At 51.3% G+C, this 16,741-nt stretch overlaps 1 protein-coding gene across 1 annotated transcript in view; it reads right to left on the minus strand.

Moving 5' to 3' along the window:
• Positions 1 to 4,192, minus strand: part of LOC122371648 (mucin-5AC-like) — a 36,387-nt gene extending 32,195 nt beyond the window's left edge. The window contains exon 1 of the mRNA XM_043348105.1: positions 3,857 to 4,192. Coding sequence (XP_043204040.1) covers positions 3,857 to 3,932 — 76 coding nt within the window. The 5' untranslated portion in view covers positions 3,933 to 4,192. The remainder of the gene's footprint in view (positions 1 to 3,856) is intronic.
• Positions 4,193 to 16,741: the final 12,549 nt, after the last annotated feature.

Below are 16,741 nucleotides of genomic sequence, written 5' to 3' on the forward strand. Positions count from 1 at the left end.
TATTGTGATGTGTGCTGGCGGAGACCGGGCTCCCGTTATTGTGATGTGTGCTGGCGGAGGCCGGGCTCCTGTTATTGTGATATGTGCTGGCGGAGGCCGGGCTCCCGTTATTGTGATGTGTGTTAGAGGAGGCCGGGCTCCCGTTGTTGTGATGTGTGCTGGCGGAGGCCTGTCTGCTGTGATGCGCCATCTCCGCTGTCCGGGCGGCGCGGCACGCCGCGAGGGCAGACCGGCCGACCTCGGCAGACCGGAGCCGAGAGAGAGGCGCTCAGGGACGACCGGTCCCGAGTCGGGCGGACGGATGATCCGCCGACCGGCCAGCCTCTCCGTGCCCGGAGCTCGGCTCTCGGCGGCCAGCGTGCAGCGCACCTGTCCGACATCCACGACGGCGCAATTCAGCCACGGGAGATAATAGAAAATTCAGCCGTATCCAGTTGTGAAAACCAGACTAGATTACCAACTATCAGCCATCCAACGAACTTGCCACTTATCCATTCCTCCGTAAGAGAGATTCGGAACTGGCAATGTAAGGCACCGAAGATGGCATATTGCACTTATCGGTAACTATAAAGTGTCCTATCATGAAGAATCAGAGTGGCTGATCGGAGAGGCGGAAACTTCCACGAACGATTCAGCCGTTCCAGCGGCATTGTCATTGAGAGAAATAGAATGTGGCCTGTGGCTCTGTCGTCTGACCGCCGTCCTTGGTGACCCTGCCCACGAGGTCAGGACGCTCGGTGGGAACCAGCGGGCTATTCAGTGAGCACAGAGGGGCGTTTTACTCGCGGTGGGAACTTGGGCCATTTAGCGAGTACAGCGAGACGCTGACAAACTGCAGAGAGTACTCATCGGGTACAGACGCTATTCAGACATTTTTAGCCGGCAAAGTGCGACTGCACACTGTTCACAATGCTTCGTTTAGCGGACAGCAGCCCGTCCAGTAAGCGCAGAGGCCGCTCTGCGAAGGCAGCCGGCTCCCCTACGCACGACTTCTCCCACAGTCCCTGACGGTCACGCTCGTGCCCGCTGTGTCCCGCCACCCTGTGAAAAACTCGTATGGCCTTCACCACCACTGGAAGGCGTGCAGCAAGGAGCGGGAGAAACTGGGAGCCTATGTGCGCATGTATGGTCTGCCTGGGTGTGGCAACAAGTGGTGGCATCCCACAGGCAGGGCGCATCGGGGCCGACAGCAGATGAGAGTCCTTGTCACACGAGACGGACAGCGCCTCTGCTGCCTCCTCACACGAAGGCTTCCCGGCTGGTCGCGGACACGACGGGAAGAGCCGTGACGTGGACATAACTGAGCCGTGAACCTGTGACGTTCGTGTGGGAAGGGAGAGACGCCGGTGGGAGATACCTAACGAGCGTTACTGGGAGTACCGCGGCGCGTTATGACTGCCTGTCAACCGGGTGTGCGAGGAACATTCACTTTCTATCGATCTCGGAGATCACCGGAGTGCGGCAGTGGATGATATGACATAGGTAGGATGATGTTAGGATAGGAGATACCGCAGTGATGAGAGCGGAGTTGGACTTTTAGCGCTGACCGGCGCGCCCTGTGGTCAGCTCCCGGGGATCAGGCAGCTCGGTGACGGAGTCCGAGTCGCCCCGACGGCGCAGACTGGTACAGAGGGACGCCCACTCCGACTCCGCCCCGGGCCGGCGGCCAGTTCACCTTGAATTGCGGCTCTTCCGGCAGGTCGGAGACGGCGTCGGTAGCCAGAGCAAGGAGTCTCCAAAGGTAGAGACCGGAGACGGCGGCTCACGGGACCGATGTAAACATCGTCAGCACAGCCTACTGATGATGACAAGCCTTGGATAGGCGGCTCTGAGCAAAACAAAACATATTATTGCACATAGCGGAGCTGCTAAGCGGCGCTGCAAAGTGCCCAAGATGTGTTTTGCATACGCCCGGGGGCCGTAATGTCCGCACAACTTGAGCGTTTTGTGAGCAAACAGACCAGAGGGCCGAGCCAGCGAGTCAGGGGAGCGCGCCATATACGCCCGCCGCATTGGCAGTCGCACCTGTTCCGAGGCTGGACGAGGCAGTGCCGCCGCTCCCCCACGGCTGTTCTGGCGGCCGAAACGTCACGCTCCGTGCGTCCGTTTGCAGAGAACGTCCTGAACAATTGAGACGTCTACTGTGCCTCGTGGGGCCGGCGGCTTCTTTGCCGGTAGCGTGTTTTCTTTGCCGCCCGAGGCATTGTTATGTCGGGCGCTGTTCTAGGCTCTGGCATGGTGTGAGTGTGACACGGAAGTAGGTGATAGTACGAAGACGATACTGTTGAATTGTTTGCTACTGGCAGTAGCCCAACGACATTTTGTCCAAAACACGCATACATTATTTTTTCAGCCCCCCTCTCTCTCTCTTTCTCTCTATTTCTCTCTCTTCTCTCTCTCTCTCTCTCTCTCTCTCTCTCTCTCTCTCTCTCTCTCTCTCTCTCAAACACGCATGGCGTGGCGACTGCAACGCACCGACTACAATACCACCAAAGCGCCGTGATTTGAGACTGTACCGCATGGCGTGGCGACTGCAACGCACCGACTACAATGCCACCAGAGCGCCGTGGTTTGAGACTGTACCGCACAGCATGAAGACTGCAACGCACCATCTACAATACCACCAGCCGCCGTGATTAGAGACTGTACCGCACGGCGCGGAGACTGCGAGCCTGCACACAAAGACAGCCGGAGGGCTTATCGCGGCCTTGGACGAGGCTCTCCGGTCCAGTAAAAGGCGGTCGGCGGCGCGGCGCGGCAGCGGCTGCACTGAACCCTGCCGACTCCACCGGCCTCAGCAAGCCTTTACAACCGCTCACAGGTCTCTCTAGTTGTTCACGGGTCTCTACAGTCCATCTTGCTGCATATCCTCGGCATCAGGATGCCCCTTATGTATGCCCCAACCGGGCTCCGCAAGCTCCCACTAGCCTTACCGGGACCAATTGCCGACCTCTTTACAGACAGACCTTCACCAGAAAATCTCAGCAGGTCTCATCGGTAGACAGTCCTACTCTACATTCAGGCATTCACCGACCGGGCTATACTCTACCGCAGCTAACGGCCTTATCGTGCTCTAGCGCAGCTGATGCCTTATCGCCAGTCGAACCCTATTCATGGCGTCAGCTGAAAGGCGGCGCTGATAGCGAGCGTCTTGTGATGCAAAACCCGTAAAAGGGAGCGGAAGGCTGGGACAAGTCTGTTTTCCAAACAGCTTGTCGGGCTCATATAGAGGTAATGGCGTGGCGGGTGCTCAGCCGTGCTCACTGAGACATTTACTGACATGTTGAGGTAGAGATATACTGGGGCACGACCGACAAGATGAGTCGTTTTAAGGGACAACGCGCCGAGCGGAGAAGCATACCTTCTGATCCCCGTGACAATTGCGATTGCATGACGTGGGACGGACTGGCAGCGCAGAGCCGACTCACGACTGGGGACTGAGCATGTCGCAAGACGCCCTCCCCCAGGTCGTGCGGCCTCCCACGGCGGCCTGTGCCGTGGGGCCCATGGTCTGACCCTCAGCTCAGCCTCCACTGCACACCTCTTTCTTGGAGGTCACTTTGGCAGCATTCATCCCTCTTAAGTCACTAGGAATGCTAGCATAAAAAGTTTGGAAAAGCGTAATGATTCGGGTAGCATAAATCATAGCAGTCGAGTGAACTAAAATATGTTGCCTTATACATATAATGTTGTTTTTATGATACAGTTGTTTGGAGCGTCGTCAAAAGGGAATAAGCGTTTCTCTCAATTGCTTACCTATACAAGTTAGGTATACACTGCCTGGCGCCTGCCACCCGTCTACGAAAAAAAACGTACCTATCCGCTGAAATTTCACTCCAATCCTCATTCCACTCACCTTGCTGGGGTGATCCAAACGAGCAGACGGCCAGCAGGGCCAGCGAGAGGCCGATCCAACGCACCATCGGGGACATTCTAAAACGACCAGTGACTATACCGGTGGGACACACACAAACACTACGGACACTGGTGACTGTGCGCGCGCTGGCTCGCTCACATGTTCCGTGCGGAGCTCGGTCGCGGTGGGCACACTCTCGCTCTCGGTCCGCACGGGCTCCCCGCTCGCCGGACACTGCTGCCGCCCCTGACCGCCAAACGCCGCCGGAGCCTTTTACTTGGCCGTCGGCGGCGGCGCCCGTCGGCACGCCCGCTCGTCCTGCGGCGCGGCTGCGCGCCGGCGTGCCGGCGCCGGCCATCAGAGAAACCGTGAATCACCCGCTCAGGGAGCGCCGGGGGCTGGGCGCGCCGGCACCGGTGTCGAAACGGACGGAGGTCGTCGAGTGAGCGGAGATGTGTGCGGGTGCTCGCCGACGCGCAAAGGATGGAATCCTGCGGCGGAGGGAAATGGCGTGTGGAGCTGCCGGCAGGACCCGAGGCTAGGCCGGCGGGGCTCGAGGGCTGAGGCTGGGCCGCCGGCCGCCGGGAGCCCCACCGTGTGACGCGTGGCGGCGTCCAATGTTTTATGTGAGCATCGGATAATAACTGACATGTTCATTGGGTGAGATAAGACCAATCACTGCGCTGAGCGTTCTTCTGGCTTCGGCTGGAGTATTACATACTTACAGAAATTGCGCTGGATGGTCAACGTTCAAAATCAATTTTCAAAATTGGTGTGTAAGTGGGTTCTCATAATAAGAAAACCCTAATAAATAATAATCTTAACAAAATCTTTACCTATGTATCTAACACGAAATGAATCTCAAGCCGTTTTGTAAAGCGATCATTCTCCATTCACGTCATGTGACGATGCTTTTGTGGTATACCTAAAAACGCAGTTGTTCCTTCGTTTCCCAGTCATACCTACTAAGGAATAAAATGACCGACTGGGGATATCTGAAAAATATGAACCTAAAGTATGGTCCAAGAAGACACTTTATATAATTATGATAGCTTGCATGCAACAGTAATGGAGCGTTTCATGCAATGACATTCCATTTCATTGGTCGGTTATCGCATACAGATTACAGATATCTCATATTTTCCTCTCATCAATAGATGAAGGTAATGCCTTTAACTGGAAACAATATTTATTTTCATATTTCAATAGCATTAACAAGATAAAATACTAAATTGAATAGTAATTCCTTACGTCTAACGTCAGGGTAGCGCGCTGCGGCGCTGAGTTTCACGGTAGAGGCACTGAAACTGCGTGAATTCCAGTTGCCAGTCGTGCACCGACTCAACCAACGCGGACAGCTTTTACATCCAAAGTGTCCCATCTCTGAATGCGTCATCAGAGGCGAACATGATGGCTCCAATAGGAAGGTATACTCCCTGAAGCACAGCCAGACCACTTTGTGACTGATGTGAGACAGCTGGTTGCGGGCACGTGATATTTCGTGGCGGCCGCGGTGTTTCGAGCTCCGAATCACAGCGTTAGGTAACAGCAAGGCGCCAACAGTGTGGGAGAGTCGGGCCCGTCACGGCGCTACACAGCGCAGCGAGGTGGCCTCACTCCACACACGCCGCCACTGCGCGGTGCAGTGCTGCTGCCGCTGCTGCTGCTACTGCCCGTCCCAGAACGGATCGGTACAGAAAAGATGCATAGGTATACCTAGGTACTGCAGCCACGAACAGCGCCGTGTTGTGTAGCACGACCGACCATATCTAATATGGTCTTTTAGCAAAAAAAAAGATAAAATAAATAAAACTGTGGGAAAGACCTCCAAACTTCCCTTTGCCCTGCCCTGCCAAGGCGTGGGTCTAGGTCCAAACTTAACTGGTTCATTTGACGTCCGTAGAGACGTGAAACAACAATGATCATCGATAGGTAAATCGTTTGCTTATTGCACCTAACCAAAAGAAGAAAGTGGGGTAAGATGGGCACCCTAACTTTGGAGCCGTTTTTCGGCCGGTCAGGAACAACATAGAGACGCGAAACTAAGTGTAAACCCCTTTTAGACATCTTACTTCCATTTGTCAGAAGATGAAACTTAGAGCTGATGCAACAAATAAACTGTATAGCTATTTTGATAAAATCTTGCAAAAAATCGTCTTACCCCACCCCATGGGTAAGACGGCCACGGCCACATGGGTAGGGTAAGACGGCCAGCTACTTTCACTGACCAGCACAGCTCGTAATTATGCCCGAGATTAGTCGCATTGATACAGTTGCTCGTTGGTCTCAAGTGCAGGGACGCGGGAACTATTTTCAGACTGGGGGCACACCATAATAGAGATCAACCTAGGGTACCCCGAAATATACTTTTCTCACCGGTTTTAAGTGCTTCGGGAAAGGCAGTATACAAGATTCGTGCAGAAGGCTTACTTATAAGCTCGTACATAGGCCCGTTCAGAAGCCTTATAAAGCCGTCTTTCATACTCATTATTTGAGATAAACTGTACTGAAGGAATAGATATTGCTAACAGGTCTGATGAGTATTGAAATCGACCATATTTTTACCAGAAATGTTTCTTTTTTCCTAGAGCAAAAAAAAAAATTATCAGTTACAGGCCCATTGGATCCATACTTGCCCGTCTTACCCCAAACTCAATGTCGGAAGTTAGCACGATTTTTCTCTGTGAACAATTTGATGCAGGCAAAGCAAATCCGCGGTACATGAACACTGGTGGCATATGAATGTACTACAAGTGATTACGAGTTTTTAACCCTATTTTGGTGGCTTTTAAGCCCCCCCAGGATTTTCTTGTGCCATTGCCAAACGCCGCGAGACTGAAAGCTCATACTCGGTGTATTTTTCTAAACATTCATTGCGCACATTTTGACAAAAAAAGTTGCCGGGTCAGGTCAGGTCAGGTCACCAGAGGCGGTTTGTTAATCCCACCTCTGAAAGTTTGCAATCAAGCCAGAGCAGAGTTTTTGACTGATCAATTTCTTCTCTTCAGGTTTTAGTTACAGGGTACCAGTATGTGTAATTTATATATCTCAGAATTTTTATATCTGTGACCTGAGGTCAGGCCAGACTTGTGACCTTTACATTGCAAACCCATGGGAAAATATTGGAATGCCTCCTGCTTTGTGTACCTAAACGAGTCAAAACCACCCAATTCTTTCAGTTTTATGGAAGATTATCTAATCTGTGAAGATCCTGGTGCCGCTTATTGACAGGGGCACCGGGAAAGGTTATCGGAGGTCATGCGACGTCATAAATCGTTTTTGTCAATAAATCACGACGTGATGGTGCTAAAGAATTGTAAGTGGTACCAAAGTGCTTGCCTGGTCAAGGCGCGTCGTTTGGTATGCAGCATGACCATACCCAGCAACCTCATTGGTGAATGACCTGACCTTGACCTCAGGTTAAATTTCAAATTGACCTGTGAAGGTCATCGCATACTTAATTCGAATCGCCTCGACGAGAGCAACAAAAATGTATTTATTTTAAATTTTTAAGTCTCTATGTTGCTTAGTTCAAAGTTATATAAGTAACTAATTCCAAAACATTTTATCGTTGATAACCTCTGGAGCTGGACTCTTGTGACCTCAATATTGACCTGACCCGAATTTTTTTTTTTTGTAAAAGTTGTAGATCTTTAAGCGGCCTATCAAACGCCGTTTGCCGTTTGTCGCTCCGATGTGTGGTTTTTGATATATGAAGGGGGGGGGGGGCGAAAAGGCCCCCGCCCAGAATCGAGCCTTTCAGAGCCCGCCCGGAATGGGGTTAACTCCATAACGCTGCACACAAAAGCTTGTACAATACACTATGGGTGTTTTCAATGAAATGGGTGCTTTTAAAGAAATCGAAATAGAAGATTATTTACTGAACATACATTCACCAGGCTTCAATGGTGGTGTGTGGTGGGAAATGCAACTCTGGTCCTAATTTTTCTCGCCCGTAGCGCTAGGTATTGGTTTGGTCTGCAGAGGGGGTGCCCATGCCCATCTTACCTACCCTGACCCTAGTAGCACACAACATTGGTACAACATTGAGATATGTTGAAATCAGGTTGATTGTCAATATTGGTGCTTCAACACGAATTCAACATTGATTCAACGTTGATATCACGTTGATATTTGGTTGTGCTTTGTCGAATCTTGGTTGAAGTTCAACATTGTAGTTCAACATCGATACAACATTGTCCCAATGTTGAGTTCACAATATCGACAGAGGTAGAATTTCAACGTTGTGATTCAACATTGATACAACATTGTCACGATGTTGATTTCACAATATTGATAAAAGTAGAGTTCCATTGTGATTTAATTACTATATTGCCCCGCAGTTGCGTTGACACTTGACAGCATTAAAGGGGGCAAATGCCCCCTCGGGTGTAAGGGGTCCCATGGGCTGGCTCGACAGGTCCTAAGGCGTCTATCGGACTTTAAGGGTGGGATCACTGAGGTTCCAAATAGACGAATATGGTCGCATAGATATAGTACCTATTGGTATGTTATATAGGCATACACGTCTTGAATATGATATATAGAGAGTTATAAAGTGAATGGATCCTTAAATAAAGATAGCTCCACTTAATAAAATCCTTTTATAACATCCTCAACCTACGTTGAATTAAGCAGCATTATTGTATCGGCATGATTTTATTCGGGTGCCACTGCACCGGTGCCATTCAAGTATCACGTTAGTTAGTGCCTTGGTCCCCTCCCACCAGTCGTGCGGTGTGCTCTTTCAGAGACCGTACCGACTGGAATCTAGCGACCGCTGGCCGTTTTGAAGACTGTACGCGGCCGGCAGCGGGCGGTCCCATCCTCGCCTCCGGCTAGAGAGGGGGAGACCGCGACAGGGGACCGCGCGTCCCCCGTCCCGTTGTGCCGGCTCGCAGAGTGCGGACGGGTGTGTTGAGTGTGTTGTGTCCAGTGTCGTCTGGCGTCTCCTCTTTCGATCCGACCATGTAGCCGTTTCCGCCAGTTTCTGCTGTGTGACAATCAGTGCATTTATCCTAGTTATTAGGGTGTGTCGATAGTCGCAGATTCGCGTTAGACAAAGATATAAATTGGCGCGAGCATGCCAAAACACTAGCCCTGCAGTTGGTTTTGCGTAAAAATGCGATTTGACGAGGCTCGGGCAGGTCGAAGTTACAGCGAAAAAGTCGCAGTCGACGGTGCTGCCACCTACATTGCCAATAACGGGCACTATCATATCGTGATAATTGGGGTAGTTTCAAATGAGAAATGACTTCTATTTTTGTTCAAACTGCTTAAGAAAAAATAAAACTTTTCGGAAACACACATTTTTCCCAAATATCGCGTTCCATTTTTTCCTGTTGAGTTGTTAGGAAAGTGGTAAATTTCAAGGTTGACGGCTAAAAAACGAAACAGGAGGAACAGAGCAGGAATCACCAAGACGTGTGCCGCGCCGATGCTGTAGCCTGTAGATAAGGGGTGAGCAACAGAACCAGCATACCTAACGATTTTGATTACTGATAGATATTTTTCTCTAAATGGAAGACTATTAGTAACTCAGGCAAGCCTTCTAATATAGGTATCGACAGGGTTGCGGTAAAAGGTACAATCGATGGCACATTACAATTATTCTGAGTTGGGTAACAACACTCTTCAGATACCTACCATCAACAACCTCACTATCTCCTATATGGGAGCTATATCATCTGATTCCAGCGCCCTGAAAACAAACAGGTTATTACCAAAAATCTCTATATTAGCGCCTACCGACATACGCTGAATGACGCTATCAATACCCGATATTTGTAAAAGGTGATTCGCCACACAGCCCGCCGGCGTCTGAGGGGTTGAATAAGTGAGTCAGATTGCCAGCGACTCACCGCTGAACTACCGGGCATAACAAAACGGACTATGCGACATGACTCAGAGATCATCACAGACGCAACGAAAAATGTAACCGAAGGCCATCTGAGCTGTTGTTGTTGTTGTTGTTGTGTGTTCCCTCCAGCCGCGTCACCGCGGTGTAGCCGTGCGGCTCTGGAGGTCCCTCACGGCGGCCGCCAGGGCCGCCACCTCTCCGTCGTCGCGGACGTCTTCCGGGTTCGGGAAAATCGTTCCGTACATCCGGAGACGCCAGCCCATGAGGGCCGGGCACCGGAAGAAGAAGTGCCGGGGCGTGTGGCCTCCTCCCGGCACACGGTGCACCGGCCCGCCGCACAGTCGGTGTCAGGGCACTGGCGGCAATCATCGGAAGGGTTCCGTCCAATCCGGTGAAGGTATTGGCGGGATCCTGACCAGTGGCCCGCGCGGAGCTGGTGGACGTCGACGGCCGACGATCTGTCCCCCGTCGCGGCCGGCGGCGGCAGCCGGTTCTCCATCAGGGTCCGGTACCAGCCCTCCGGCCAGGCGGCGATGGTGCGGTCGCGGGCCAGTCTGGCTTCCGCGCGGTGGGCGGTAGCGACGTCCACCGGGACCGCCGCCTGGGGGAGCGCGGTCGCCTCCTTGGCGATCTGGTCGGCGCGCTCGTTTCCGTCGACGCCGCAATGGGACGGCACCCACTGTAGGTGGATCCGGCGGAACGGACCGGCCAGGGCCGCTAGTTCGGTCCAGATGGCGGCTCCTAGCAGGGTCTTCTGGGACGCCGGGCCCTCTCTCAGCGTCGCGAGGGCCGACTGCGAATCCGAGCAGATGGTGATCGGCGCGCTCGGCTGGTGCGGGTGGTCGCGCAGGTGGTTCAGGGCCGCGCGGAGTGTGACCATCTCCGCCCTGAAGCTCGAGCAGAGTTGACCGGCAGGGACGCGTAGCTCGTCGGTTGCACCGTCCGGCCACTCCACAAAGGCTCCTGCTCCTCCGCTGCGGACTCCCGCATCCGCCGACCCATCCGTCCAAACCCAGATGGCTTGCTGGGGGAGGGACGCTAGGTGTCTCTGCGCCGCCTGGTGCAGTTCGTCAGGTGGGGCGTCCCGCCGCAACGCTCCGATGTCCAGGGAGAATGTGACGTGTGGGCAGGCGGCCACCTCCCACGGCGGCGCGCGGGCGGGCAGCAGGGGCTCGATCGTGAGCACGATCCCAGCAGCCCGCCAGGTGTCGTGCCCCACCCCGCCCCATCTGAGCTCGTGCGGAACCCTCGTTCATATACGTAATATCGCTATCTGCCACCTCGCGGTTCCCTTGTCAAGCCGAACTCATAGGCGGCGGAACGGGGAGGGCACCGCGGCACCGTGCCCCCTTTGATTTTGGCATTTTAACATTAGCCCTATGGGCGTTGCATGGAATGAATGGGACCAAAAGTCGGCAGTGCCCCCCTTAATTGAAGGTATTCCGCCGCTACTGGCCGAACTGATGACACGCAATGGCCAGTCAGTCACAGCTCAGCTTCCTGCGGAACACAGGAAGACACATTCAGTGAGAGTCGGTGGTCATTGATTGTGTCAATATTATTGACATGGTGACTAAAGAACGGTTATATTGCGCCAATAATGTTGCCAGTAGCAGCACCACCAATCTTTTGAACTAAAATCACTTGACATCGGTAAAAAGAAACCCTCTAGCTTTTTTTCAAGCAATCCGTGAAATAGAGGGGATTAGAAAAACCGAAAACCCAAATATTAGCACTAGATAACATAGATCTTAAATTTTGGCCAACATTTTTAAAGCATAGGTACATCAGAGGAGCTGTTGGCGGCTTACCGTCGCGTCTGTGATGATCTCTGAGTCATTGTCGCATCGTCCGTTTTGTTACGCCCGGTAGTTCAGCGGTGAGTCGCTGGCAATCTGGCTCACTGATTCAACCCCTCCGACGCCGGCGGGCTGTGTGGCGAATCACCTTTTACAAATGTTGGGTATTGATAGCGTCATTCAGCATATGTCGGTAGGCGCTAATACAGAGATTTTTGATGATAACCTGTTTGTTTTCAGGGCGCTGGAATCAGATGAAATAGCTCCCATATAGGAGATAGTGAGGTTGTTGATGGTAGGTATCTGAAGAGTGTTGTTTCCCACAGAGCCTATTTTAAGGGAATTTGACTGGGGGGGCAACCTGGAAAATTGTCTCTAATAATCCAGCAACCCTCGCCCGTATTGGTATTTTCCAGCTGCGAACGTATATGGGGGGGGGGGGGGGGGTCCGTTGGACCTTCCCCCTTGCCGTTTCGACCCTGCTCGAGCTAGAGCTTCGTGGAAAAAACGACCGTGTTGCCCGTGATGAAAGGAAGCCGATGATACCCAATTTTAACCCTCGCCGACCCTCGCCGACACAGGGGGGGGTTGATGCAACCCCCCTAAGGTTTTTTCGCGAATAACTCGCGTAAAAAGCTGCCGATTGCAACGAAACTTTCAGTACCCTCGCATTTATCAATTTTACACCTACCCTGAAAATTTCATGACCCTGACCCAAATGACCTTTGACCTGTGACCTACTTTCCGAGACCATGTTTGGCCGGAATCACGATTCGGCGTATGTCGACTCGCATTAGCCGCGCTTTTGCAAGCTTTTCGTGCTTTCAAACGTTCAAACATGTGATTTGATGTTGCTCCCATGCATTAGGGTGGATGTCAAGGTCACCTGAAGGTCAGGTCAGGTCAGTGACCTTTCACCTTTGATGACCTCGGTTCACTTTTTCGAGTTTTACATGTTTCTAGGCCAGTTTTTGGAGCTGAATTCGAATTTAGCAACCCGATGAACATTTACGAAGCCTAGTTTTAGTGCCTTTGTAACATGTTACGAAGCTGTCAGAGGCGGTTGACACCTACTAGGAATACCCGGCAGGACCCCTACTGGTTGACCTGACCTGACCTGACCCGACCTGGACTAAATGCATGAAGACATCATCTGTGATCAAAACTCACATGATATCATTCGGATCAGCACCCCGAAAAACCCCATAGCAGCCACACTTTACGACGCTCTAACAGGTCCCGATTTTCCCGATTTTCGGGTCATTGACCTGACCTGGAAGGTCACCCGATGACCTAGGACATTAAAATTGGATATCATCGGCTTCCTCTCGTGACGGGCAGCACGCTCGTTTTTTTCCGCGAAGCTCTAGCTCGATCAGGGGCCAAACGCGAGGGGGGTCGTACCAACCCCCCTTGTGCCGTCGAAGGACGCAAAATGGCCTGTGCCGGCGAGTGTTAAGGTCCTAGGTCGTCATCACTTGACCTTCCAGGTCAGATCAATGACCCAAAAGTCGGGAAAATCGAGACCTGTTAGAGCATCGTATGTAAAGGGTGGCTGCTATGTTTTTTCGGGGTGATGATCACGAATATCATGTTAGTTATGATTATAGATGATGTCTTCATGCATTTAGGCCAGGTCGGGTCAGGTCAGGTCAGGTCAACCAGTAAGGGTTTTGCCGGGTGTTCGTAGTAGGTGGCAACCGCCTCTGACAGCCTCGTAACATGTTACGAAGGCACCAAAACTACTTCGCAAACGGTCAAATGGTTGCTAAATTCGAATTTAGCTCCAAAAACTAGCCTAGAATCTTATAGAACTCGAAAATGTGAACCGAGGTCATCAAAGGTAAATGACCTGACCTGACCTTCCGGTGACCTTGACACCCACCCTAATGCATGGGAGCAACATCATATCCCATGTTTGAACGTTTGAAACCACGAAAAGACTGCAAACGAGCGGCTAATGCGAGGCGACATGCGCCGAATCGCAATCCCGGCCAAACATGGTGCCATGGTGCTAGGCCGCCGGTGCATCTGAAAGAACTGTGGGTGCCCCTGACAAGCCTGAAGTTCCAACGACAGGCCCGTGGTGCCCCTGACAGGCCCATGATGCCCTTGCGAGGCCGTTGGTGTCCCTGCTAGGCCGGTGGTGCCTCTGCTAGGCCGCTGGTGCCCCTGGGCCCTGAGAGGACTGTGGTGCTCCTGACAAGCCTGGAGTGTCCCCGACAGGCACGTGGTGCCACTTACAGGCCCAAGATGTCCCTGCGAGGCCGGTGGTGCCCCTGCCAGGCATGTGGTGTCCCTGCTAGGCCTCTGGTTCCTCTGACAGGCCTGTGGTGTCCCTTGGCCCTGACAAGCTTGAGGTGCCCCCGACAGGCCCGTGGTGTCGCTGACAGGTCCGTGGTGCCCTTGCTAGGCCTGTGGTGCCTCTGGCAGGCCTGTGGTGCCCCTGGCGGGCCTGTGGTGGTATCCCTGACAGGCCCAAGGTGGCGCCCCTGCGAGGCCGGTGGGGCCTCTGGCAGGTCTGTGGTGCCCCTGGCAGACCTATGGTGCTCTTCCTAGGTCGATGGTGCTCCCAACAGGTCTGTGGTGCCCCTGACAGGCCGGCGGTGCCTCAGGCAGGCCTGTGGTGTCCCCGGGCCAAAGGGGGCGGGGGTCATAACCCATATGACACACCATTGGATCCACCACTGGTCATTACTTGCAGACTGACTCATTTGACATCCATTGCAAAACAAGTCACAGTTGTATGTTTGTCACCGTGTAATCCTTTATGCCCATTTTTATAGTGGGCACATCTCGACGACTGGGGGGGCAATTCTGTTGAGTGCGGGGGCATTTGCCCCCCCAGTTAACATGTTAAAATAGGCCCTGGTTTCCCAACTCAGAATAATTGTAATCTGCCATCGATTGTACCTTTTACTGCAACCCTGTCGATACCTATATTAGAAGGCTTGCCTGAGTTACTAATAGTCTTTCATTTAGAGAAAAATATCTATCACTAATCAAAATCGTTAGGTATGCTGGTTCTGTTGCTCACCCCTTATCTACAGGCTACAGCATCGGCGCGGCGCACGTCTTGGTGATCCCTGCTCTGTTCCTCCTGTTTCGTTTTTTAGCCGTCAACCTTGAAATTTACCACTTTCCTAACAACTCAACAGGAAAAAATGGAACGCGATATTTGGGAAAAATGTATGTTTCCGAATTGTTTTATTTCTTCTTAAGCAGTTTGAACAAAAATAGAAGTCATTTCTCATTTGAAACTACCCCAATTATCACGATATGATAGTGCCCGTTATTGGCAATGTAGGTGGCAGCACCGTCGACTGCGACTTTTTCGCTGTAACTTCGACCTGCCCGAGCCTCGTCAAATCGCATTTTTACGCAAAACCAACTGCAGGGCTAGTGTTTTGGCATGCTCCCGCCACTTTATATCTTTGTCTAACGCGAATCTGTGAGAAAAACCCCTCTGTCGACACACCCTACTAGTTATTGCAGTGATAAGTTAAAAAAGTGGCGCTGAAACGTTCTCTTCAAAATGGTGGCGATCACCGTCGTCACTCACTTGCCTGCGGCAAAGAGAAAAAGGGCTGCCGGTGGCGTCACGTAGCGTCATGACTTGAAACAGGGCCCGGTAAGTATAAAAGAATAGATTCATGGTAGTAGGACGAATAGGTAGGTACATGCGTGATGCTAAATGCACTTACATAAATATCTATTATCTGAGCTGAAAATGACTGAACTGAATTTACTCAACCGACTCAACCGCTCAAGATGTGAAGATGGCGCAGACTGAGCGGCGGCCGAGGTTGGGTGACGTGATATGTGAAGTGTAACTGACTCGAAAAAAGTGAAGAGCTGTGCCGGCGGCCGAGGTTGTGTGACGTGATATGTGAAGTGTAACTGACTCGAAAAAAATGAAGAGCTGTGCATATATCATAGAAATACATTTTTCCCCGAACATTGACTGTGACGGTGACGCTGGAATATTTTAGGTAATTACGGGATCCTACGGGATTTCGTACACGCATAGGTCTGTCCACAACAACATCGAGACAATGTTGTATCAACATCGAGACAATGTTGAATCAACCAAGAATCAGCATCGAGACAATGTTGTATCAACATCGAGACAATGTTGAATCAACCAAGAATCAGCATCGAGACAATGTTGTATCAGCATCGAGACAATGTTGAATCAACCAAAAATCAACATCGAGACAATGTTGTATCAACATCGAAACAATGTTGTGCAATGTTGTCCTGTCAATATTGATACGATGTCGAAATTCAACATCGTATCAATGTCGAAAATGGCTAAAGGATTACATCGATACAACATTGTTGTCAATATTGATACAACATCGATACAATATTGATGTGCTACTAGGGGAACGTCTTACCCACTTTCCCCTAAGAGCCTATTGTCAATCAAAATTGTAGCCATTTATCAGCATTTATATGAACTTAAATGTTAGGTTTACCGAAAGCTATGAATAGAAAAAATACAGTAGGTAGGTACGGGACATACCCAGGTAAAGGTACGCCTATCTAGGTACGGCGCTTATATATCTACGGATCACGGCCTATAACGCGTATAGGTCGGACTTCCATATCGATAGGAATAAAACAACCAACCACTAACCAGCATCTGGTGCTTTTTTTTTGTTATACCCTTTTGGTCTCATGAGGCCATTTCAGAGCCGGAGAGATAATAGGAATTCCAGGAAGACATTAGTCTGGGTGGGCACCCTGGGGCCTGGAGAGTCATCTGGGCTGATGAGCCCATCACACTGATAGTCTCTGCACCCGGCTACGGGCGTATGTACACCTATGAGCATGAGAGCGCTCCGCATGGGATAAAGTTGCCCGTCCAGCCCGGATCAGATCAGTTTTTTTTTTGCGTGGAGAAGGATTTTTTTACTACACGAGCCCCAAGGGTTTCTGACTCCTGAGGATGAAAACGACAGAACGGTCTGAATCTGGTGGTTTTACTTCCAACTTTTTTTAAAGCATGTGCCGATCCACTGATTGTTTTTTGCCCCACAAAAGAATATATAAACGTTCCGAGTGGTAGGCATTAGAGTGTTTGTTCTTAGGCATAAATCTCGGAACGGACGTCACATTTAAGCATTGCCAACAACAACGTTTATTTTAGTGGTCGCAGCTTGTATATCAAAAATCTGTTTCTGTATTACGTGGGCCAGAATTGTAGACAAATTTGTTGTG

The sequence above is a fragment of the Amphibalanus amphitrite genome, unplaced genomic scaffold (genome assembly GCF_019059575.1).
Source record: "Amphibalanus amphitrite isolate SeventyFive unplaced genomic scaffold, NRLGWU_Aamphi_draft 001267F_arrow, whole genome shotgun sequence".
Classification (NCBI taxonomy): Eukaryota; Metazoa; Arthropoda; class Thecostraca; order Balanomorpha; family Balanidae; genus Amphibalanus; species Amphibalanus amphitrite.